At 38.3% G+C, this 26,941-nt stretch overlaps 1 protein-coding gene across 4 annotated transcripts in view; it reads right to left on the bottom strand.

The window, feature by feature from the left end:
• Positions 1-26,941, bottom strand: part of Vps13 (vacuolar protein sorting 13C) — a 1,645,987-nt gene that overhangs the window by 881,672 nt on the left and 737,374 nt on the right. For all 4 annotated transcript variants that reach the window (XM_090373229.1, XM_090373247.1, XM_090373239.1 and 1 more), the window contains exon 31: positions 766-919. In XM_090373229.1, the coding sequence (XP_090229355.1) occupies positions 766-919 (154 nt within the window). The remainder of the gene's footprint in view (positions 1-765; positions 920-26,941) is intronic.

The raw sequence follows: 26,941 nt of genomic DNA, 5'->3' as shown, positions 1-26,941 counted from the left end.
ACCTCCAATGGTAGGTCTCCTGATGGAGGTGTTTAACCATTTTGGGGATACTGCTGCCACATATTATTGTTGAAAATTTACTCAAATAGCTGACTGACCAAGTGTGCATAGTCAGTCAGTCATTGTCAAGAAAGCCTTTTCTCACATTCCATAAGATAAAACCATTTATAGGGCCACAGCTCTTATTTTCTTTTTTAAATTATGTATTTTATTTTTTTATAAAATTACTGTTTCAATAATATTTTCTTCATTTCTTGCTAACCTAGTAGAGAAAATTTATTTCCTGATATTTATATATATAATGTAGACTACATCTTTATTATAACTTTTAATTCAAAAGAAAAATTTAAAATGAATAAAAAATAAAGACAAAAATAAATTGCACACTATTTTTTCTGCATTTATTAAATATTTTTATATATTTACTGAATATTTATTGTTAATGTTTCAGTATTCTATATCCAGTAACTTTGCGACCAGACTATGACGTATTTTCAATCAAACCTTGGCAACAGCTGTATTTCTTTTTATTTTTTCACTGCCCTTTATTTTTACTGTGCAATATATGTCATATGGTATTATATAAAATAAAGTGCAGTGTGTGTGCGCACGCGTGTGTGTGTTACTTAAAAAGGTATCAATGATACCACATAAAAAAAAAGAAAAATTTTTGGCATTCATCCTCTCAGTTTATGTACTTCTGAGGAACATATAGTTTTCATAAATTGAGAATTTATGGTATAATATAATTATTGCTACACTTACCCTAACTGCTTCAAGTTTCCCAGAAATATCCATTTCAGGAACTTCATAATACCAGCCACTTGCTAAATTTCTTTTGACTGAGAGGCTAAAAGTTACAGGCTCAAGTAACAGACATTCAGAAACAATTTCCGCTGAAACAGACTGCACCCATGCTCTAAAAATAAAAATAATAAGCAAATCATGCAATCAAACCAGCTATATAAAAAGGTACATATATACATGTGTCTGCTCTATACAGGGTGTTTCAATTAAAAGGCACTTGGATCTACTAACTTATTTTTAGGGTTAAATTATTTTTTATCTGGACCTTTTTTATTACATTTGGGATGGAAATTTTGAAATTATGCTACATTATATATACTAAGTATTATCATTTAGATTTCTAAATTTAAATTTGCTCGACTAACTGCTTTTTTTCTCAATAGGAAAGTTGTTTCCCCATTCGCAATTTAGTCTAAGAATAGATTTGGTCTATCTACTTTATATTAGTATTAGTAATGGCAAATGATGCACAAAAAAAAAAAAAAAAAAAAAGCTTTTAGAGCATTAGTCAAAAAAAAAAAAAAAAACTTCTCTCACTATCTATCAACACCCTCCAAAACATTGTTCAGCTCTTCTTAGAATGTATTCACACTATCCACTTCCACAACAATAATATGAATTTGGTTTCAACATTCAACCACCTGCTGCCTGAAAGCAAACATCCACACATATATTCTGTAACCATCATTTCTGAATTTGAATATATGCTCTGTCAATGTGCATACTCTGAGAAAGAGCAAAATTTCCACCAGCACTGAGTTTGTTCAATCTATTGAAAGCTTTAAACAACTCAATCAGACCACTTCACAGATGCCTAGTCTCCAGATGCTGCAATTTGTAGAACTGAATGCACAATTAAACCTAGTTCTTCATTTCCCACTACCCAGATTGTAATAACACACAGTCAGTACCTTAAACTAGGATTACTGCTACCAAATGCAATACCTTGCATTTGTCAATGTTAAATTTCAATTGCCCTTTCTCATCCATCTGCCTAATTTTTTTTAGATCTTGTTGCAGTTAGCATAACTTGATTACTGTCATTAACACTGCCAATGTTTGTATGATCAGCACACTTAGACACATTATCGCAGGGGCTCATATCTGGTGAGTATGGGCTTGGCACACACAGGGTCCTAAGCTGGATACCGTCATTCTTTTTTCTCTCTCTCTCTCTCTCTCAGGCTAATTCACAAATTCTTTTTGCTGGTGTAGCACAAGCTTCAGGCTTCCTTGCACCATATGGCTAACAATAATATTAATAATAAGCGAATAATAATACTGAAGCAGAGGCTGAATAGAACTTTGTGGAGAGTCACAGACCACCTCAATCAGCATATATAATAGCATATTATCTCAACAGCAATGGTGCAACACTGGAGACCATCCACACAGCCGTGTGCTGCAGTAGCAGCCATGAGGATTAACGGAAGAAAAACGAGAGACCAGCAGCAGAAGAACTGAAAACAGAAGGAACCGCCAGCCTGGGAAAGAAGTCAGTAGAAGATAGAAGAATTCGGCAGAAGATAGAATTCGGCAGAAGATAGAAGAGTCAAGATAGGCCAATTGACCCAGTAGCAATGGGACAATAGGAGTAAGAAATTAATTGGAAAAAGTGAACAGCATCCTCAAGAGAGACAGAATCCACAGCAGAAATGAGACAAAAAAATCTGAGAATAGCAGAGTACTTGGACACATTCAAGCAGAGCCTCCTTGCACTCAGCAAGAGACTATGATGATACAAAGAGAGCTCCCAGAGGAAAATAAACAACCGAATCTTCGATGAGGACCAAAGAGGCTTCTACAGAAGTCTTGGAGAAAACGGGAAAGAAGGGAACGGACCACCTGAGCAGAAGACGATTGAGGAGTCCTGGGGAAACATATAGAGCAGGGAAATAAGACATAACAGCCGAGCCCCCTGGATAGAACTAGAATGCAAGAAAACCAGGACATACAAGAAATGAAAAGGCAGGAGATTCAAGAAGTAAAACAGACAATCAAGAACTCTCACAACTGCCAAACTCCAGGAATAAATAACATCCACAACTACTGGTACAAGAAGCTCACTTCCACACACACACACACACACACACACACACACACACACACACACACACACACACACACACACACACGCACACGCACACACACACACATGCAATTGGCAGAGCAGTTCACCTGAATGATAAGGCACCCAGAGGCAATCCCAAAGTTTCTCATTCAAGGAATCACATATCTGAAGCCTAAAGATGTAGATACAAGAAATCGAGCAAAATATAGGCCAATCACCTGCTTCCCAACAATGTACAAGATCCTGACCAGCTGCATAACCAGGAAGAAATCAGACCACTTGGAGAGCCAGAACATAATGCCAAACAGCAGAAAGGATGCAAGGGCTGAGCAAAGGAAGCAAGCAGCAATTACCCATAGATGCTACATTTACGGAGCAAGCCTATAAGAATCGCTGCAACATATACACGGCCTACATCGATTACCACAAGGCCTTTGACTCCATGCTTCATACCTGGCTAATAGAGGCCCTGAACATCTACAAACGCAATCCAAAAGTGACAAACTTCCTAGGATAAATGATGGCAAATTGGAGTACCACCAATAAGGTCGAAAACATCAAAACCAGGCCAATCTCCATCAGGAGAGGAATCTTTCAGAGAGAGAGATCCTGAGCCCACTGTGGTTCTGTCTAGCACTTAACCTGCAATCCCCCATGCTCAACAGTAGCAAGTAAGGATATAACCTCAAAGAAGGAAGGAAGAACCTGTACACCCTCACTCCTACCTGATGATGATGTTGTTGTTGTTGTTGTTGTGATGGGGGTTTAATGGTGCACAAGCTGCTGGGGCTATAGTGCGCCTATTCTTAGGAAAATAATAAAAATCAAATTTCAGATAGAATCAATTTATGGTTTTATTAGAGTGATGTTTTAAAATTTATGATACAATCCAATTTTTTTCAAAAAAAGAGAAGAATTCGTTGATGTTTGCATCGTCACCTATAATATTTTTTAATGTCTTCGGTTCCGGAAGATTTTTTAGGGAAAGTAGAGGATGGATATTCTGTCCTGATCATAGTGAGGGCAGTCAATGAGAATGTGTTTGACTGATAAGTGCAAGGAACAGTGTGGACAATGAGGAGAGATCCTCTCCTGTAAGTAGGTGAAGGTGAGTCAGATATGTATGTCCTATACATGCTCGTGCAAGCACTACTTCTTCTCTTCGTACTGTTTTGGTGCTAGAGTGCCAAAGCTGTGGCTCCTGTTTCAACTGATAAAGTTTACTATTGCTTTGGGTGTGCCATAACTCTTTCCACATCGCAAGACATGTTGTTTTTTATGATATGATTATAGTCATAGATTGGAATAGGAGCAAGGGTTTAAATCATAAGTTGATGGATTTTTGGCAGTTTGTGTCTTTGTCAGCGAGTTCATTCACTTTTATCCCCGAATGGGCTGTGATCAGAAAGAAGGTCACTGATTGATGACGTTCCTCAATTTTATAATAGGCTTCTGATTTGGTTTCTAATATAGGATGAACCTTATAAGAAAAGTTTTGTATTGCTGTAATTGAGCTTAGAGAGTCAGTGTATACAATATATTTTTAGAGATGGGTAGAGATTCAGGTTTTCTAAAGCTAACTTTATTGCATGAAGTTCTGCAGAGAAGCTGCTATACTCAGGTGGAAGGGAAGCAGAAATGATTGTAGAGGGGAAATACTGCTGCTGCTCCAACAGCTGAGTTGTGATTTGGAGCCATCAGTATATATTGGCAATAAACTAGCATATTTCTGAATATGGCTTGCATGAAGTTGTTTCACATTGAGTGACGGTAGAAGATTCTTTCCTCATTTTTGAAGATAAGTATCACAAGTCTAATTGTGGAGGAGGTATCCAAGGTGGGTGAAAGAATTTCATTACATCTAGCCTGCTGACTTAGGAATATTCCAACTCTCTGTTATTTCAATTAGGTGTAAGCCTGCCAGTCTTATTTTACTGGGTTTATTTCTATAAAGGTTTTGCAGTGGTGGATTAAAGAGATATGGCCCAATAGGATGCTGACAGCAGTTTTGTATTCGGGCTGCATACTTAAGAAGTAGTGTTTTCCTGCGGAGAGAAAGAGGGGGTTCATGTGCTTCAATATATAAACTTTGGGTAGGGGATGTCCTGAATGCGCCAAGGGCAATCCGCAGTGCACTATGCTGTATAGGGTCCAACCAGCGTAGTGCACTCTTTCGGGCAGAATCGTAGATTGGAGCACCATAATCCAAACGGGATCTGATCAATGCTCTATATAGCAGAAGCAAAGATGTATGGTCTGCTCCCAAGACATTGCAGATAAAGCTCTGAGTATGTTCAGTTTTTTAAGGCAGGGAAGTACGCAGCGATTTAATGTGCTCAAAGAATTTAATTTTCTGTCAAGGATTAATCCCAAGAATCTGATATTGTTGGTAACTGGAATGGTAAAATTTGACATCTGAAGTTCAGGATCTGTATGCATTTTTCGTTGATTACAAAAGTGGACTGCAACAGTTTTCTGCTGTGATAGACAATAGCCATTGGGTCCTGCCCACCTTTGCACTTTATTCAAGGATAACTGCAGTTGCCGTTCAATGGATCTCATATTCTGAGAATGGCAAGAAATGGATGAGATCATCCGCATAAAGATAGGTCTCAACTGTATTTGGAAGTTCTTTTGTTATAGAATCAATTTTAAGGGCAAGAGAGGGTTGCACTCAATACAGAACCTTTGTGGCACTCCTTCTTCCTGTAAAAATGTCATAGAAAGCGAGTTGTGGTAATCGAACTTGGAACGAACGATTCTGGAGAAAGTTTCTGATGAATATAGAAAGGTTGCCTTGTAGACCAATGGCATGGAGGTCGCTGAGAATGCCATGACACCAGGTAGTGTCAAATGCCTTCTCTATGTCTATGGAAACCAAAACGAGATGTTCATTTTTTACGAAGGCATCGCGAATTGCAGACTCTACCTTAATCATGAGATCTAAGGAGGACCTGTTCTTACAAAAGCCATACTGATTATTACTCATTAGGTGTTGTGTTTCGATAGTCCAAACAAGTCGATTATGAATAATTTTTTCAAGTAATTTACCGAGGCAACTGGAGAGGGAATTTGGTCGGTAATTGTATGGCCTTGTAGGGTCTTTTCCAGGTTTCAAAAAGGCAAGAACTGTGCCATGATGCCAAGAGATGGGATAAATGTTTTCCATAAATATTCTGTTATAGTAGACCAGTAGTATTTGTAAATTTTTGTCACCAAGGTTTTGTAACATGATATAAGATATTCCATCTGGCCCAGCAGCACCGTTGTGTGTCGTTTTCATGGCATGTAGAAGTTCGTGATATTGAAGAGGCTGGTTATATGGAAGAAAAACTGAGGTTCGAAAGTTTATGGCTCGTTCTTCGGTCTTGGTCTTTATTTTCTGAAAATCCGCAGAATAATTTGAGGCCGCTGAAACTTTAGCAAACGTTTTGCCCAAAGCATTTGCTATGTCCTCAGGAGCAGAGAGTTCCTGCCCATTCCATGAAAGAATTGGTGAAGGGGTTGTAGGGAATTTTCCAGAAATCTGCCTGATTTTCTTCCATATTAACCTGGAGTTAGTGTTTCTGTTTATGGTAGATGCAAAATGAATCCAAGAATTCTTCTTGGCTTGCCTTTGAATGAGACGTGCTTTCGCTCTTAGCTTCTTGTAATTGTTAAGATTAGTTGTGGTTGGTGATCTACGAAATAAATTCCATGCTTTATTTTTTTAACTTCTTTGCTTTTGTGCAGTCTTCATTCCACCAATAGTTATGGTGCTGTCGGGACCGAGGATTCGACAATAGAATTGAACACTTAGCTGCAGATAGTAGGTGTGAAGTGATATAATCTGTGGCTTCATCTATCGACTATGTACGTATATATTGCTCATCTAGGGTGACAAAAGACTGAAATTTGACCCAGTTGGCTTGAGAGAACTTCCATTTCCTGCAGGGATTGACTAATGGTGGTTGTGCAGTGAGCAGATCACAAATAATCGGAAAATGATCACTGCCCAAGGGGTCATCTAAAACAGACCATTCTATGATTGGAAACAGAATCGGGGAACATACTGATAGATCAATTGCAGAAGTTTGTCCAGTTGGTAATTGTATGTGAGTGGGTGCACAAGTATTAAGAACAGTAAGGTTTTGTTTGTCTAGAAAAGTTTCAATTAGTCAGCCATGTGTATCTACTTTTGTTGATCCCCATAAGGGATGGTGGCTATTGAAATCACCCAACAGACAGACCGGGGGTGGCAATTGCATTACCAGGTTTTCAAGATCTTGGTAAGAGAAAGTATGACTTGGTGGGAGATAGACTGATGCTAATGTTAACGCAATTTGGGTTATCAAACGTACGGCAACAACTTCAATATCAGTTTGCAAAACAATTTGTTTGGTTGGGATCTTTGAGCTGATGAAGATGGCCACACCTCCACGGGCAGCATTTGAAGTATTACGATCTTGTCGATAGATGGCATAGTTCTTTATGTTGGTGGAAATTTGTGGAGTTAGGTAGGTTTCCTGTAGACAGAAACCAACTGGAGAATAGCGGTGAATTAGGACTTGAATATCATTAAGGTTGCTACGATATCCTCTGCAATTCCATTGTAGAATATAAGGCATTATTGGTGTTTAGTAGAAGAAGCTGCATCTGACTGTTTTTTAATATGGTTGGCTTGTGACGTTCAGGCTTTGGTTTGTCTTTTTTGGAGAAGAATGGTCGACTGGTGTCCATTTCTTCTTCCGCATGTAATTCTAATATAGTTTCTTGTCTAGATGAGTCGAATGTATCCATAGATGTTTCTTGGATATTCTTTTTTAAATGTAAGCTCCGATTATTTGATGTGGAAGCAATCACTGTGGGAGGATAAGGAGATGTTGCTGGTACTGTAATTGCAGTATTATTTGCATGGTTCATCTGCTTAGGGGTATTGGACTGTTGCTGGGAGAGAACAGCCCGAGCCCAGTCAGAGATTGAAGTGTTTGTAGGTACTGTAACATCGGTTTGGGTGCCCACTAATTGATACTTTTGCGCAATACTGGCATATGTACGCTTAGTCATACTGGGAGCAATTACTTTCCTTGCTTCTTGAAAACTTACTTTATTTTCAATCTTACATGACACAATTTTCTTTTCAGTTTTCCATTTCTCGCATGACCTGGAATAAGTAGGATGGTTGCCTTTACAGTTGGGGCAGGCCATTTCTTTTGCTGAGCAATCACTTTGAGTGTGTTCAGAGGACCCACAATTAGGGCAAACTTGATTTCCTCTGCATGCCATTTGAGAGTCACCATACTTTTGGCACTTAAAACATCTCAAAGGATTAGGGATGTAGGGCCTAATGCAACAAAGCAGCCTGCTTTTATCGATGTTGGTAGATTTGGCATATTGAAAGTGAGAATAATGTTCCTTGTAGGTGCAAGTATATTGTCTTTTTTAGTCATAATCCTTTTGACTGCAATGACATTTTGGTCTTGAAGTTCTTGCATTATCTCCTCCTCCGTGACATTCAAAAGATCCCAGCTGGATATAATCCATTTGGATGTATTTAGGGTAGCATGGGGAGAAACCTTTACTGGAATTCCAGCAAAGTTGGCAAGGTTTAGTAGTTTCTGCGAATGTCCATGGTTTATTGTCTCCACTAGTAGGTCGCCTGGTTGCAGTCTCTTGACTGTCTTAGGCGATCCTGCCAGACTTTCCAGGTGTTTTTGGATAACAAATGGAGGGAGCTTACTGAGAGGCTGATATCCAAGAGAGTGCATTATTAGAAATGCAGGACAATTTGTCAATGAGGAAGTGGTTTTCAAACTCTTGGGTTGCGACGTGTTATGCTCATTGTCTAACTCTGGCTGAGAGTTGGTCGGCTCGAGAGGCGGAAAGGCATGTTGATCCATGTTTGCTCCTTTTGGCCCTTGGCAGATTAGCTTTTCTGCCAAGATTTCCGGCCCCGCCACGGGGAGGCAGGAGCAGTGCCCGGTGTGACCAAGCGTAGAGTATTAAGTGTTAGTAAAAGAAGTATGAAAAATAAAGAAAGGTAGCTTTTCTTTCTTGCTCTGTACAAGTGCTTTTTGTGACAGTAGCTGATATAAAAAATAAATTTTTTAAGGACAGGAACTTAATATAACTTTAAATCGCTTTTAGATAATCACATTTTAAGCACAGAGAAAATGCTCGATCACATTCGCTTGGCACCTGGGGCCCCTACCTGATGTACATGGATTACAACAAGCTTTACGCGGGAACTGAGAAACACCTCCAGCAACTACTCCAGATCAACGAAAAATTCAGCAATTTTCTGGATAGAGAATGGAATTCGGTTTAGACAAATGCAAGACCCACAGATTACACCAGGGAAAATTAGTCAACCAAAACTACCAGCTGCAGACTGGTAAAGAAATCAAAGGCATGGCTGAGGGAGAGGCCTACAAATACTTGGGGATGATGCAGGCTCAGCAGTTACAGCACAAGGAAATTAAGCCCTGTCTGACCGAAAAATACCATCAGAGATTCAGAAACCTGCTGATAGCAAAGCTGAACAGAGGGAACACAGTTAACGCAATAAACACCTATGCAGTCCCAGTGCTAACATACTCCTTTGGGGTCATAGATTGGACTAACACCAAGCTGGAGGACATCACGAGAAAGACGAGGACAATGATGACCAAAGGCCGCCAACACCACCTGAAATCTGCCGTGGAGAGACTGACAATTGCCCAAAAAGAAGGAGGAATGGGCCTTATAGACCTTATTGAACAACAGAAGATAGCAATAGTTAACCTAAAAGATTACTTTCAGAAACACACAGCGGAACTTGGTTTGTTTGTTGTTTGGTTTTTAGGAGCATTAGAAACTAAGGCCATATTACTCTGGGGATATGAAGTGGTCATTCCCTGACCTTTCAAGAAGTGTGTGCTATGCACTACTGCTCCTGCCCACCTGGCTATGCAGGTGCTACAGCAGTACTCCAGCAGACCATAAGGAAGATAGACAAGTGGTATACCCCCCATTCAACCTAAGTGAGGAGCCATCCCCAACCAGGAGGCACAAACAAAGCTAGAAAGATGGGCAGAGAAGACACTCCATGGCAGACACTACAATGATCTCCATCAAGATCACATAGATAAAACTGCTTCAAATGCATGGCTCACAAGCTGGACACTCTTCCCCGAGACTGAAGATTTCATGCTTGCTATTCAAGACCAGGTAATTAACACCAGGAACTATGGAAAATACATTGCCAAGGAGCCCGGAGTATCCGATGACACATGCCGACGATGCCAACTGGCCTCAGAAACAATCCAACATCACCGTGCAGTGCAAGGTAATCACCCAAACTGAGTACACTCAGACACGACCAGGTAGCCAGGATAATACATCAGAAGCTAGCAAGGAAATACCAGTTGATAGAAGAAAGTGTACCGTACTATAAGTACAAACCCCAGGCAGTATTAGAGACCCCACACCACAAGCTGTACTGGGACCGCCATAATAACAGATAGGAAAATCCCACACAACAGACCGGACATAACACTTATGGACAAGAAGGAAAAAGCTACCTATCTGATTGACATAGCGGTACCCAAACTGGCAACCTGAGAAAATCCATGGGGAAAAAATCAGGAAGTACATGAACCTATGACAGGAGATCAAAGAAAGATGTGGCATATGCAACAAGTAATGACCATCCCCACCATCGTGTCAACCACAGGTATGGTGCCAAAGACCCTACATTACAGCCTAGTAGCAATAGGTCTTCCAGCGAACACCTACAAGGAACTTCAGAAAGTCGCAATCCTGAACATCTGTAGGATAGTCAGAGAGTTCCTCAACCAACAGTAACACCAGACATAACAACACCCATCCTGCGTACTTGGTAGCAATACCCATCACGAGGTGGAACCCCAATCAGGGAGAAATAATATAAGAGCAATAATAATAACAATAATAATAACAATATTACACCTGATATACCTTCAACAATATCATTAATAAATGTAAAAAGCCAAAATGAGGCCAGCACAGGACCTTGGGGCAATCCACCAATAACATTATTCCACGAAGAGAAGTGTTGATTGATAACCATTGAAATGAATACAAACCAATTTTATTATAAAAAAAAAAAAAAAAACACAACAGTTGTTTGCCTTTAGCCAGTGGTAGTTCATTGCTGGAACAAACTTCTACCTGTCATTGTGGAAGTTGATAGCTTAAATAAATTCAAGGAAGAACTGCACAAACACAAACTTTTAGAATGAATGGATAGGTGAATGGGAAGTGTTTTTTTTTTTTTTTTGATGATGCTGTATAAGCTTGCTTTCTTGCATCATATGCCTCTACTACTAATGTGCATACTTGCACGATGCACATTTAGCTATGTAGAACATATGTGACTAATCGGGGCAGTTATTTGTGTTGCATCTCCTAATGCCACAACTGATTTAATATTATTATTATTGTTGTTGTTGTTTCTCTTATATTATTTCTCCCTGATTGGGGGTTCCACCCTGTGATAGGTACTTCTACCAAGTACACAGGATGGTTGTGTCTAGTGTTACTGTTGTTCAAGGAACTCTTATGACTATCCTACAGGTGTTCAAGAATTGTGACTCTCTATAGTTCCTTGTAGGAGTACTCTGAGGGAACTCTCACTGGTAGGCTGTTATGTAGGGTCTCTGCCATCATACCAATGGGTGACAAGATGATTGAAATGGTCGTTACTTGTTGCATATGCAACATCTCTTTGATCTCCTGTCTTAGGTACACCCTGGTCTTTTACTTGTGGGTTTTTGGAGGTTGCCAGTGTTGGGAACCCCTACGTCAATCAGATAGGTGTACCTAAGGAATCAGATAGGTGTATCACATCACCATTTTATTACTATTTCAGATTTTTTTTTTTTTTTTTAATCTTATCAACAATATATTAACTACTGAAAATTAAAATCTTGTCCACAACAGCAATAGTTATTAAAAAAAAAAAAAACTATAAGCTAACTGGTTGCGTATGCAGTTTTTTTTTTTTGTTTTTTTTTCCCCTTGAAAAGCTAATAACACAATCATATATGAATATTTCTTTTCTTTTCTTTTTTTTTTTTTTTGCCAACTTGATCAGCGTTTTAAAATATCACATTCACAAAGACGAGATATTAAGAGAGATTAATATTAGATACAATACAGGCATGTTGACTTTATTGCCTTAAAATATCTTGCCTGTTGTACAGTAATTCGTGCATACTGAATCTGAAAATGATATCCAATTTTTTACCTATTATGACAATATACTTTCATTTTATGAATCAAGGAAATTAAATCACGTCACTGCACATTAAACACCACTGGTTATGGCTTTCTCTAGAACAACTGTGACAAAAATTTTTTGGCCATCCCCAGGTTCCTCACTGGCAATCCCAACCAAGGATTTTGTTGGCAGTGAGAAATGATCCAAAAAAAACGGTCCAATAATTTCATTTCACATAAAACTGAGCTATATGAAGCTCATAAAAGCCTTATACAAATATAGAGACTGTTTAAAGTATCTATGAGGGTAATTAAAAAAATACACACTTGACCACTTTAGCCCAAGAGACATTTATTGAGGTATGTAACATTATGCAATAGAAAGCACATACCTTGCACTACTTTTCCACATAGTCACTGAGTTGGTGTAAACACTGCTCGGAACGTGTGACTAAATGCTCGATTCCCCGTTGATAGAAATCCATTCCTTAGTTATTCAGCCACTGTCAAAATGCTGTTTGTACCTGCTCATCATTTGCAGATTATTGTCCTCCCTAGATGTTCTTCTAGCTTGCTGAAGATGTGATAATCACAAAGCAAAAGATCGGGACATATGGCGGATGTTGCTTTAACTCCCATCCAAAACTTTGGAGCAAGTCGTGTTGTACGTAGATTGTGTGGCATGCCGTTGTTCTGAATGAGAACAACACCTTTGCCTAACTTTCCAGGCCCCTTGTTTTTTGCGGCTGTTCAGAAAGAGCATAATGAATGGCAGAATAAGGCAGCATTAATTGTTGTGCCTTTTGCCATAAATTCCATGGAAACAACTCCTTCACAGTCGAGAAACACAGTGGCTATGACTTTTCCTGCTGATGGTGCAACTTTGAATTTATTCTGCACAGGCGATGTTGTGTGTCTCCATTCCATAGATGCTCTCTTTTTTTCTGGGGTGAAATGGTGCACCCACGTTTCATCGCTAGTGATGATGCAGCCTAAGAAATCATGGCTTTCCACAGTATAGTATTGAAGGAAGGCTAGAGAAGACAAAAAACGGTGACCTTGGTGTTCGTCTGTCAGTGAACGAGGAACCCATCGTGCACACAATTTGTAATAGTCAAAATGTTCATGGACAATGTAATAAACACTGTCTATCGAAATATCCAACTCCTTTGCCATTTCTGCGACTGTCAGTCTTCGATTATTGCAAATCATTTCATCAACTTGCACTACTTGAAAGTGGTCAATGTTGACGGCTTCCTTTTCGATCAACATCCATCAGTTCTGTGCGACCACTTTCAAACTGCTGGCACCACTTCACTATGGCTGGTCACAACATTGCATTGTCCCCATACACCGCAGTTATTTCATGATGAATCTCGGAACAATTCAGATGTTTTGCCCACAAAAATCATACTGTTCCGTGTACCTTGAACTTGGGGTAACATTATAGCTGAGATGCCATTATGAATGCTTGCTCCTACACAAGGCTTACCGCTACTTCAATGAAACTCACCTAACAGGAGCACACAATATGAACTCCATTCCATGCACCACATTTGTTGCGCAATTATACCAAGAGAGGGCGGAAGGTGTAAATTATTTTTTGAATGACCCTTACACATTGTAAATTTCCTGCTGTTTGTGTGCTTCTGCCAGCAACCCCTAAATGGAATTGCCCTAGAGGGTTTAGACAACAGTGCTTCATCAATTATGTATATAAAATCAATGGAACATCTGCACTAAGACGGTTAGTTTAAATATTTCTTTTTTTGGCATAAATAGTAGTTTGGAACTTCTTGGTAAACTGAGTAGTGCATCTTTGTTGGTTATCTTGACTACTGTAATAATGAATTCTACTGCTAAGTCTGTTTTTCGATCTAATCCAGTACCTTGGTTAGTTGCCCATCTATAAGTGTATCAACAGATAGCCTGGATGTTGCTAATTTTGGTGCATGTAACACTCCTATTCCATTCAATACCTTGGCTATCTCCTTTGTGGAAACAATTAGTACCAGGCTACAATACTCACCGCTAACTGGTAGTCAGTCATCCTCCAGAGTTCGCAGATCCCAGCACATTAAACTGAACGTATCTCTGACATTAAGAAAACAGTGTCATCTGATCAGGAATTTTCATCCCTGTGCTTTACTCTGAGCACAAGATTTAATTCCAGATTTAATTGTGGAGTCACAACAAGCTAAGACTTATCTAAACATATGGTGTTCTACCAACTACATCAGAAGACATTCAGGACTGTTTAAATAATGACCTAGGTTTACACACTAATCTTAAGAACCTTAATCTACAACATCCACATCTTATGCTCCATGATAACTTGTAGTGTTTCAGAACATAACTCTGCTCTCAATACCTTGATTTGGATTATGAATGTTTTAATACGATCTTTTGTGGTTTTCCTGGCTCAACAGTTTCTGCTAATAATGATTCAAATTCTGCTTTGGTTACTACTAATCTAAACCTTGGGTCACTGTTTTTGTATTATTCCAATTGTTGAAGTTTAGTTGAGAGCCCCTGAGAATTTCATTAGATTTAGGAAGCCAGTCCTATGTTGCTGTTCTCATTTTCTAAACGTTGTTCTATTCTGGACTCTGATATTGCACCCATCTCTTATTCTATTGAGTTAATCACAGTTAATATAGGGTAGGAAACACCACATCTCTGCAATAAAAGATCAAAGTTCTAATGGTCAAATGACAACTGAAGGTATATCTTTGAATATAAATTATGCTAATATTCAGTTTTATTTAATGTTATTCTATTTATCTCAATCTAACAGGACATCCACACTTATCCCAGTTCAGATGTCCCACTGGTTTTAGATGACATAAGCAATGAGGCAATGTTGTCTAAACCATTTAAGGCAATTTCAATTACAATGCTGGAGATTTTAAAATATCCAAGGCTTATGACCCTAAGATTTCTAATCCTATTTCTTTTATGTTTTGTAATGTTTGGGAGAGCTATATCTTAATCCAAGTACGTCCTTTGCTACTAGGAATTTATCTCACCTACATTTAGTTTACATTCAGGATCCCATTCTATACAATGTTTATTCAAGGCAACCCAGCAGCTGTCTTGAATAAACTAAATGTTATGTCCCCATAATATTGTACCTTCTTAGTGACCCTGTCTTTACTCCAGTCAGGTACTCTTCACATTGTTTGAAACAAGATGACTGGTTTTAATTAAATAAATTTTTTTTCAGAATAAACTAAAATAGAGCGAGTAAATCTGATTATGTTGATTCATCTGTGGATCACCTAAATGAAAGTCTATTTAAAGGCATTCAAATCAGACAGACTATCCTCACTGGATGTTGCCTAGATTAATTTCATTAATTCACCTAAAGAATAGCATCCATAAACATTTTATTATGAACTGTTTTTCTTTTACTTACACCTTGTTTTCTGACTTTCCATGAGATTAAAAAATTAACTACCTCCTAATATGAGCATTATATCAATACTACCAAGTCCAAGTTGCAATATTCTAATGTCAAACTTTAGGGGATTTATTAAATCACTAACTAAATTTAATAATATCCTCACTCTTTTTGATAAGTTACAGTTCTACTGCAACTCTTCACAAAGATTCATCATTGTAGTTATACACTGCGTGGTTATAGTCAATGATTGCCTGATGTTATACACTGCGTAGTTATACACATTGATTGCCTAATGGTCTTGGTGGAGAGTTTCTGGCACCTCCCTCGTTGAAATCTGCAGTGATTTGTACCACTGTTGCTCTCCAGGTGGCTGAAACAATGCGAGACAGTCATTGACCCACGTTCATCCACCACCTTTCTCTGCCACAGCACTGTCCACGATGAGATGTTATTCTGGAAATGGCATATTCCTGATAAATGGTGTATTCTTGATACTGTTGAACAGGGGATAGTGCAATTTCTGTACTACTACCACCACCGTCATCGAGTGACCCATTTGTCGGGCACCCACTATCATACATCTTTCAAAGTCAGTTAATACTTCACGATGTTTATCTGTACTGACATTGAATTACCATCAATGTGAATGAAATGTACCTATATACCTGGTTCTTGGGCAATGTGATGCTGTCACATTATCCAAGAACCAGGTATCCCATGAATTCTGTCCTTTTAGTATACTATTTTTTTGGTTTCTTCATGTTTTAAGGATAATGCAATGCTCACTAAATTTAGTTTGTACCATCCATACAAGGTCCCTTTGATTTTTATCAAATTAAACACTGACAATACAAATCTATCATTTTGAGTCATCCTCATAATCATTAGCTGATATACATTATTAATGTCAGCTGATGATTATGAGTAACTCAGCTATTTTTGAAAAGTTAAATTTATTTTTACAGTTTTTATCCACAATTTTCAGTTTACTTTTATGCTACACAGAGCTCAAACTTAGTTCTTTTTTCACATTTTGTGTAAATTTAGACTTGGGTCATCAAATCAATTTTATATTTTTAGATATTACTCATGCTTTCAATTCTGTACATCCAGAAATTTTAGATAATACAACTTTTATCTTACAAAGTGCCTATGCCATTATTAATTTGCACCTTAAATTTATTACACACTGCAATTTAATATTTGATTGGTCTGCAAAAATAGCCATTGAAGGCATCTTATCCTCTACATTTACTTTTTCGTGTGGTTCCCTTGGTGTTCTACTTTGTGACCTCTTTTGTTCATTATTTGATTCAATGATTTATCTGCTGTGCTTCGCTCTGTCAATTGTTCACTGACAGTTTTTTTGCCAATCATTTGAAAATTAATCAGATGATTCATTTTATGTTGGCTAAGTCTATTTTAGACAGTATTTCACCCTGGCCCTAAGAAAATAATAAAACATTGAATCTAAGGGAAATCCATGTTATGTAGTCTCGATCCAACTACCCAACTATGAGGTTTTTTTTTTTTTTTTTCAGGAAGCTAGTCCTTTGTTGTTGTTCTGTTTTCACAAACATAGTTCTATTTTGCTATATTGGACTCCAAAATTACACCAAGTACATATTCTGCCTATTGCATTATTCATAGTACACATGGAGGAAGAGTTACCATTGCATTTCTGTACCATAAGATCCAGTTTCTAATGGTCATATATCATTCTCCAAATGAAGGTATATCTCTGCTTATAAATTATACTAAGTGCTGTAGCAAACTGCCAATACTATCTGATTATTTAGTTTTAGGACAGTCCATTGAATCTATTGACCAATTTAATGACCTGGGCATAACATTTCATTATGAATTTCATCCTTTTCCTCATATTAATATCATAATTTCCAAAACATTCCCTTTATTGTGTTTAATCAAATGATAGCATCTTCTTTTATAGGGGAGAATCACGCTATTTTTATGCTATGCAATCAACTTATCCTTCCTATACTATAATTGCTGAAGTTAAATAAATACAAGGAAGGCACCTGGGGTGGACAGGATCTATCCAGTTATATTAAAGGAGGCAGCAAAGGAAGTAAGTAAAACCCTTAGCCATAATTATGAGAGCTTCCTTGGACTCAGGGGAGGTCTCCATGGACTGGAGGTGTGCAAATAGTAGTAGTAGAGGCATGTGATGCAAGAAAGCAAGTGTATAAGTTTATGCAGCATCAGCCAAAAAAAAAAAAAAAAAAAAAAAAATTACAAAACAAATCCCTCTAAATGTTTGTCCAGTTCCTCCTTAAATTTATTTAACCTATCAACTTCCACAACGACAGATGGAAGTTTGTCCACCCGCTGGCTAAAGGCAAATTTCCGCAATTCTCTATTCTACATCTGTCTTTCCTCAGAACGTATCACCAATTCACAAAGGGAGTTCAAAAGGTGACACAAGTAACTATAGACCTGTTAGTTTAACTTGTGTTAACTTGTGGAGTCACTGGTTAAAGAAGCATTGCAGGATCATCTAGACAAGACTGCAGTAATAGTTAAGACACAGCATGGGTTTGTTAAAGGGAGGTCTTGTCTGACCAATTTGATTGGATACTATGATGTAGTCAAGTAGGAACTGAATGTCAAAAATAATTTTTATAACATATACTTGGATTTCAGGAAAGCTTTTGAAACTGTTGCACATGAAAGACTGCTGTACAAATTAGAGAAGTATGGCATTGTGGGTAAGTTGCTACAATGGATAAAGAGATGGTTGAGTGGTAATCAATGCCTCTTCTTCTAGCCCTCTATTTCATTCAATGAAATTAATTAACAAATATCAAGTTGGCATTTTTATCAGCAAAAATAAGTTTAGAATGCAGGCTCTAGTTGTACTTTCACTGTTATTACTGTTAAAAGAATTTTCAATATAATATTATTCTGTCCATTTTTATTTGTATATTTTTAATTTTTTTAAAAAACATTTTATACATTAAAATAGTTCAGCTGCTGATGTTTTATTTGGAATGAGTTTTATTATTTCATTGACATGACCACAAACTGTTATTTGCAACTGTTAGTTTAGATATGTGCACATTCATATTACACATACATGAGAGCTAGTCACTATAGTACATGTACTATAGTGACTAGCTCTCATGTATTAGTCACTATAGTACATGTTGTTATTTTTAAATACATAAATTAAACAAATTTTGTACAGAATACAGCCCGCCTCTTGCAATACAGGTGACTTTTGTGTGCTGGTTGCTGTGGGATCATAAAACATAACATGACACTAAGCTAACAAAACAACACAGTATATAAGTACATGACTAACTTTTCAAAAAGTTCACCACAGAGACACAAAGCAGGTTTGAGGGAAGACTTAGGAGCTGCAACTAACAAAACTACATATACATACACATCCCTAATCAAACATAAGGTGTGCCTTTTATTATCATTCCCTTCAGTCCTACAACTGATACCTATTCTACATCTCTAATGCTCCCTTCTAAAAATCACTTGGACTTGTTCCCCAAGACCTGAGAGGTTTGAAAGAGCAAACCCAACAGCCCAGTAAATGTACAAGTAGCTGGCTTTCTCCCTTGTAGCAAGCCTCCTGGTTGTTGTTGTTGTTGTTGTTGTTGTTGTGGGGGTTTCATGGTGCATAAGCTACTTTGGCTATAATGAGCTTATTCGTTGATTATAAAAAGGAAATGAGAAAGTCTTGTACAGTCTGAAAAGTCATTAGTCTGAAAAGATTAAAAATCCCGGTTTGATGAGGTAGAAAAATTCAGAAGTATTGGTATTGTCACCAATAAGATTCTCTAGAGCTATTGGGTGATAAAGGTTAACCACTTATTGCAGGGTTGCAATTCTGTCTTGTTTATAACAGATGTGCCTTTATAATGTGTCAATGAGAATGTGTTTAACAGTCAGATTTATATAAGAATGTGGATACTGCGGTGGATCATCTCCTGTGAGTAAATGAGTGTGGGTCAGGTGAGTATGACCTATTCTTGCTCTTGAAAGGATTTCTTCTTCTTACCTTGAGGTATGGATACTAGAGTGCCAGATTTTCGGATCCTGTTTAATCTGAAAAAGTTTATTATTAGTTTGAAAGTGCTGTCCATTCTAATAGGCATGCAGCAAGAATGATTATTGCAGTGGTTTTCAACTGGGGTGCATTCCAGGGGTGCCATGTATATTTTATTTCATTATAAAAAGGAGTTCAGTATCTTTTTAATTTTGTAGTGATCTACAATTGATGTTTATTTAGTACCTCTATAGTACCTCTATTGAAGTAATATAGAGAAGTTTACCTCATATTGTGGTAAACTTCTCTTATTCTTTTACAAATTAGTACCTCTATATAAAGAATAAAATTATTAAATAAGTATATATAATTTGTATTATGAATTGTAAATTTGTTTAAAATTATATTATTATAATAATTATCTTATAACATATATTTTTTAATGTTATATACAGGGTGTCTCAAAAATATTGGTACAAACGTTTAGGGGAGGTAGGTAACATCTAAAGGAATGTGAATCGCATAGGAACCCATAACCGGAAACGTCACGGGAAAGTAGTAGCCGAGGCACAAGAAGCAGAAATGATACAAGACAGTAATTAGTGGCAAACATTTATTTGACATAATATTAACAATGGAGTACGAGATGGATGCATTTCATGATGTTACAACAGATGCTCGAAGGTTCCACCATGAGACACGATGCATGCATGACACCGACGCAGCATGGATTGGCGGACACAGTCGGACACACCTGGAGTTTCTTTGACAGTAGCAGCAGCACAGACGAGTCTCACCCTGAGATCCATTTTAGTCTCCACAGGCGATTCATGTTGCGTTTCACATTTGCTGGAACATCATCAAGTAACCCTAGTAGAACTTGTCCAAGAAAGATCCAATATTTAGCGGAGTTCATGCAGGATGGTAACAGGTATGGGCCAACTAAGTAGTTGCTGACCATACCTGCCCACACACTGATTGCGAAGCGATGTTGTGCCGCATGTGGACACACACCATGTGGGTTGTCGTGATCGACAACCCATACGGTGTGCTGAATAAATGAGCCTTCCCAAGTGAAGTAAGCCTCATCTGTGACCAAAACATAGGCTGGAAAATTCAAGTCTTGAACACTTTTTTGGAGAAACCACTGCGCAAAAGCCACATGTGCAGGATGATCTTGGGGAAGCAGTAACTGAACCCTTTGGAGATGAAAGGGGTGTAAGAAATCATCGTGCCAGACACGCTGTACACTGCAACGGAACACTCCTAAGGCAGAGGCAACGTGTGCTGGTAGTAGGATTATTCTGGATGGAATTCAACATACTTTCTTCCATGGTGGGAGTTTGCATCGAACGTGGTCTGACTACATTATTCCTGTTACCTCTAAATGACCCATAATCACACAACTGTCTGGGAAGCGTTCTTCATAAATTCGTTGAGCGGCTCGTCCATTGCCCTCTGCTAATCCATACACTAGGTGCATGTCTGCCAGCTCACAGTTCGCATATTGATGCATGCTCTTCGTGCGGCGACTACTGCTTAAATGGGTAAACCAGAAATTTTCCCTCTCACCAACTGATGAACAGCGCCTTGTACCGACTTGCGGTGACGTTTCCGGTTATGGGTTCCTATGTGATTTGCATTCCTTTAGATGTTACCTACCTCCCCTAAACATTTGTACCAATATTTTTGAGACACCCTGTATATATACACAGATAATCAAATTATTAAAAGGTTAAAAACCACTGTGTTAGGTATTTCTTTTGGTCCAGGGGCACCATGAAAAAATTACTGGGTAACTAAGGGTGCCATGAACCGAGAAAGTTTTGAACCTCTGGATTAGTGCATAATCCAATGCTGGAACAGGGATATTGGTTAAATCTAAGGTGGTTGGATTTTTTGCAGCTTTATCGGCCAGTTCATTGCCAAAAATACCAGAGTGTGCTGGAATCCAACAGAAGATATCCAGTTGGTGACGTTCTTCAATCGTCAGTAATAATTTTCTAATTTCATTTATAACTTTATCTGAGGAATCACACAAACCCTTGATTGAGCTGAGGGAATGAGTGTAAATTACAGATTTTAATGAACAGTCAGAATAGAGATTTTCTAAAGCTAGTTTAATTGTGAATAATTCAGCTGAAAAGATACTGAATTCAGATAAAGGGATGCTAATACCATTGTATTCAGATACACTGCACATTTTTCTCAATATACTGAAATGTATATTGAGAAAAAAATCAATATATCTTTGAGTATGAACTGCATGAAGTTGTCTGATATTTGATCCTTGCAAAATATTCTTGACCCACTGGCAGAGGAAAGTGTCACAGGTTGGTATAGGAGGTGGAACACATCATGGTTGAGTACAAGTTGCTAACTGTTGTATGGAATGGATGGAAACATTCCAAACCTGCATTAGTTCAAGAAGGTGAAGACTAGCTGGTTTTACTCTGCTAGATTTATTTCTGTACAGATTTTCTAATGGTGGATTGAAAAGGTATGACTGAATGGGATGCGAGGCACAACTTTGTACCCTGACAGTGTACTTCAGCAATAGTGATTTCCTACGTAAAGATAGTGGGAGTTCGAGAGTATCAATGTAAAGGCTATGTGCTGGCGATGTTCAGAGTGCACCAAGTGCAATCCTCAATGCACTGTGTTTAACTGGATAAAGCCAGCGTAATGTGCTCTTTCTGGCAGAATTATAGATACGAACTAACACAGGTATGAACTGCTTGTCTAAATAAGATAATCAAGATGGGATCTGATTAATGCCCTGTATAATCGAAGCAGGGATGTACAATCTGCACTCCATGTTAGGGTAGTTAGTACTTTCAGTATGTTTATCTTTTTTAGACAAGCAGTTCATACCTTTTTAATGTGCTCTAAGAAATTAAATTTATTGTCCAGGATTAATCCTAGAAATCTGATGTCATTAGTGACAGGGATGGAGATACTAGAGATTTGAAGTTCAGGTTCCGGATGAAACTTGCGTCGTTTACAAAAATGGATAGAAACTGTTTTCTGCTGTGAGAGTCGATAGCCACTGATGCTGGCCCATTGCTGTATTTTATTTATTAATATCTGAAGAAGTCATTCAATATATCTCATGTTTTGGGAATGACAGGAGATGGAAAGGTCATCTGCATAAAGGTAAGACTCAAGTGTATTTGGAAGTTTAGTGATAGAATCTGTTTTAAGAGCAAAAAGAGTAGCACTCAGTACTGATCCCTGTGGAACACCTTCTTCCTGAATGAACATTGCAGAAAGGGCATGCTAGTATCGAACTTGAAACAATCTCGTATGTAGAAAATTCTTCAAAAATATAGGAAGGCTGCCTCGCAGATCAAGAGAATAAAGATCTCTAAGTATGTTGTGCCACCAGGTGGCGTCAAAAGCCTTCACAATATCTACTGAAACCATTACTAGATGTTCATGTTTAACAAAGGCATTACGAATGACAAATTCAGCCTTAACCATAAGATCCATACATGACCTGTTTTGAAGAAAGCCATATCTACTGTGGACAATTTTTTCAAGGATTTTGCTGAGACAGCTTGAGAGGGATATTGCTCTATAGCTATGGGGATTCGTTGGATCTTTTCCAGGCTTTAGGAACACCAAAACAGTAGAATGAATGATGCCAAGAAAGTGGATAAACATTTTCTAGAAAAATACAGTTGTAAAAGACCAGGAGGAGGAGGCGCAAAGCTTTGTCATAAAGACGTTGTAACATGACAATAGATCACATCTGGTCTGGCAGCACCATTATGGGCTGTTCCAATGGCATACAAGAGTTCAGAATATTGCAGAGGTTTGTTATTTGGCAGGAGGAGGGCAATTTGAAAGTTAATATAATGCTGTTCTGCAGTGTTTTTAATTCTTTGGAGTGGTGTGTGTGTGTGTGTGTGTGTGTGTGTGTGTGTGTGTGTGTGTGTGTGTGTGTGTGTGTGTGTGTGTGTGTTATGGGGGTTTAACGGTGCATAGGCTGCTGTGGCTATAACATGCCTATTCACAGGAAAATAGTAAAAACAAAATTTAAGCATATTGCATCATCTCCAATAATATGTTGTAATGTCATTGGTTTTCGTAGATTTCTCATGGAACACAGGACAGATGTTATGTCCTGTTGATAGTGAGGGCAGTCAATCAGAATATGTTTGACTCTTAAATTTTCTGAACAGTATGAACATTGAGGAGGATCTTCGCCTCGGAGAAGATGAAGGTGGGTCAGATATGTGCGTCCGATAAGTGCCCGGGCAAGAACCACTTCTTCTCTTCGCACTGTTTTGATGGTACAATGCTTTAGATCATGTTTCAACTGGTAGAGTTTATTATTGGTTTGGGTGTGCCATAGCTCTTTTCACTGCATGAAACATGCTGTTTGTATGATGTGATGGTAGTCAGAGGCTAGAACCGGAATGGAGGTTAAATCAAAAGTTGATGGATTTTTAGCAGTTTGATCAGCAAGTTCGTTACCCTTTATCCCCGAATGTGCTGGGATCCAGCAAAAGGTCACTGATTGATAACATTCTTCAATTTGTAATAGGAGTCTTCTGATTTGATTTAACACAGGGTGAGCCTTAAAGGAGGAGTTTTGCATTGCTGTTATTGAGCTGAGAGCTTCTGTGTATACAACATATTTTATAGAAGGGTAGAGATTCAGGTTGTCTAAAGCTAATTTCATTGCATGAAGTTCTGCAGAGAAGCTGCTATACTCAGGTGGATGGGCAGCTGAAATGATAGTAGAGGGAAATACTGCCGCTGCTCCAACGGTTGAATGTGATTTGGAGCCATCAGTATACATGGGCAAAAAATCAGCGTATTTCTGAATATGGCTTGCACGGAGTTGTTTTACATTGAGTGTTGGCAGACGATTCTTTCTCCACTGTGAAGTTAAGTATTGAAAGGGGAATCCATTGCAGTTGGGAGTAATTCATTAAATGTTTCCAGTTGAAAATTGGAACCTTCCGACTCTGCATTAATTCAATAAGGCACAAGTCTGCCGGTCTTATTTTACTGGGTTTATTTCTAAAGAGGTTTTGCAGTGGTGGATTAAAGAGGTGTGGTGCATTAAAGAGGTATGGTTCATTAGAATGATAACAGCAACTTTGTATTCGGGCTGCATACTTAAGAAGCAACGTTTTTCTGCAGAGGTAAAGAGTGGGCTCATCAGCTTCAATGTACAAACTATGAGTAGGAAGTCCTGAAAGAACCAAGTGCAATCTGCAATGCGCTATGCTGTATAGGATCCAGCCATCGTAGTGTACTCTTACGGGCGGAATCAAAGTGGAGCACCATAATCCAATCGGGATCTGATCAATGCTCTATATAAGAGCAACAAAGATGTATGGTCTGCTCCCCAAGACAAGGCAGATAAAGCTCTTAGTATGTTCAGCTTTTTTGCACAGATTTAATGTGCTCAAGGAAATTTAATTTTCTGTCAAGGATTAATCCCAAGAATCTGATGTTGTTAGTCACTGAAATGGTAAAGTTTGGCATCTGAAGTTCAGGATCTGTATGCATTTTCCATTGATTACAAAAGTGGACTGCAACAGTTTTCTGCTGTGATAAACGATAGCCATTTAACTCTGCCCACCTTTGGACTTTATTCAAAGATATCTGCAGTTTCCGTTCAATGGATCTCATATTCTGAGAATGGCAAGGAATAGAGAGATCGTCAGCGTAAAGGTAGGTCTGAACACTATTTGGAAGTTCTTTTGTGATGGAATCGATTGTAAGGGCAAAAAGGATTGCACTCAGTACTGACCTTATGGCACTCCTTCTTCCTGTAAAAATGTCATAGAAAGCGAGTTGTGGTATCGAACTTGAAACGAACGAGTACTGAGAAAGTTCCTGATGAATATAGAAAGGTGTCCCATAGACCTAGAGCATGGAAGTCACTGAGAATGCCACGATGCCAGGTGGTATCAAATGCCTTCTCTATGTCTATGGAAACCATAACAAGATGTTCATTTCTTACAAAGGCATTACCGAATTGCAAACTCAGCTTTGATCATGAGATCTAAGGAGGATCTGTTCTTTCGAAAGCCATGCTGATTATTAATAATTAGTTGTTACATTTCAATGATCCAAACAAGACAATTATGGATAATTTTTTCAAGTAATTTACCGAGGCAACTGGATAGAGAAATAGGTCTATAACTGTTAGGACTGGTCGCCTCTTTACTTGGTTTCAAAAAGGCACGAACTGTGACATGATGCCAAGAGATGGGATAAATGTTTTCCATAAATATGTGGTTATAGTAGACCAGCAGTACTTGTAAATTTTTGTCACCAAGGTTTTGTAACATAATGTAAGATATTCCATCTGGCCCAGTGGCGCTGTTGCGTGTTGTTTTAATGACATGTAGAAGTACACGATATTGAAGAGGCTGGTTATACGGAAGGAAAACTGAGGTTCAAAAGTTGATGGCTCGTTGTTCAGTCGTGGTCTTTATTTTCTGAAAATCCAAAGAATAAGTTGATGCTGCTGAAACTTGGGCAAAGGCTTTGCCCAAAGCATTTGCTATGTCCTCGGCAGCAGAGAGTTCCTGCCCATTCCATGAAATAATTGGTGAAAGGGTGGTTGGAAATTTTTCGGAAATCTGCCTGATTTTCTTCCATATTAACCTGGAGTTAGTGTTTCTGTTTATGGTAGATGCAAACTGAATCCAAGAATTTTTCTTGGCTTCTCTTTCAATGCGACATGCTTTTGCTCTTAGTTTCTTGTAATTGATGATAAGATTAGCTGTGGTTGGAGATCTGCAAAATAAATTCAGTGCTTTATTTTTTAACTTCTTAGCTATTGTGCATTCTTGATTACACCAATAGTTAAAGTGCTGTCGGGATTGGGGATTCGACAATGGAATTGAACATTTAGTTGCAGATAGTAGGTGTGAAGTGATATAATCAACTGTGCTCGTTTATATTGCTCATCCAGGGTGACAACTGATTGAAATTTGACCTAGTTGGCTTGAGCGAACTTCCATTTCCTGCAGGGTATGGCTAATGGTGGTTTTGCAGTGAGCAGATCAAAAATAATCGGAAAATGGTCACTGCCCATGGGATCGTCCATAACAGACCATTCTATGATTAGAAACAGAATCAGGGAACATATTGATAGATAAATTGCAGAGGATTATCCAGTTGGTAGTTGTATGTGAGTGGGTGCACCGGTATTAAGAACAGTAAGGTTTTGCTTATCCAGAAAGGTTTCAACTAAGCGGCTATGTATATCTAATTTTGTTGATCCTCATAAGGGGTTGTGGCCATTGAAATCATCCAAGAGACAGACAGGGGGTGTTAATTGCATTAGCAGGTTTTCAAGATCTTGGTGAGAAGGTATGACTTGGTGGGAGATAGAGTGATACTAGCGTTAAAGCAATCTAGGTTATCAAATGCATGGCAA

This window comes from Mastigoproctus giganteus, chromosome 1 (assembly GCF_048544385.1).
Source record: "Mastigoproctus giganteus isolate SK-2022 chromosome 1, ASM4854438v1, whole genome shotgun sequence".
Classification (NCBI taxonomy): domain Eukaryota; kingdom Metazoa; phylum Arthropoda; class Arachnida; order Uropygi; family Thelyphonidae; genus Mastigoproctus; species Mastigoproctus giganteus.
This window is presented reverse-complemented; position numbering and strand designations above follow the sequence as displayed.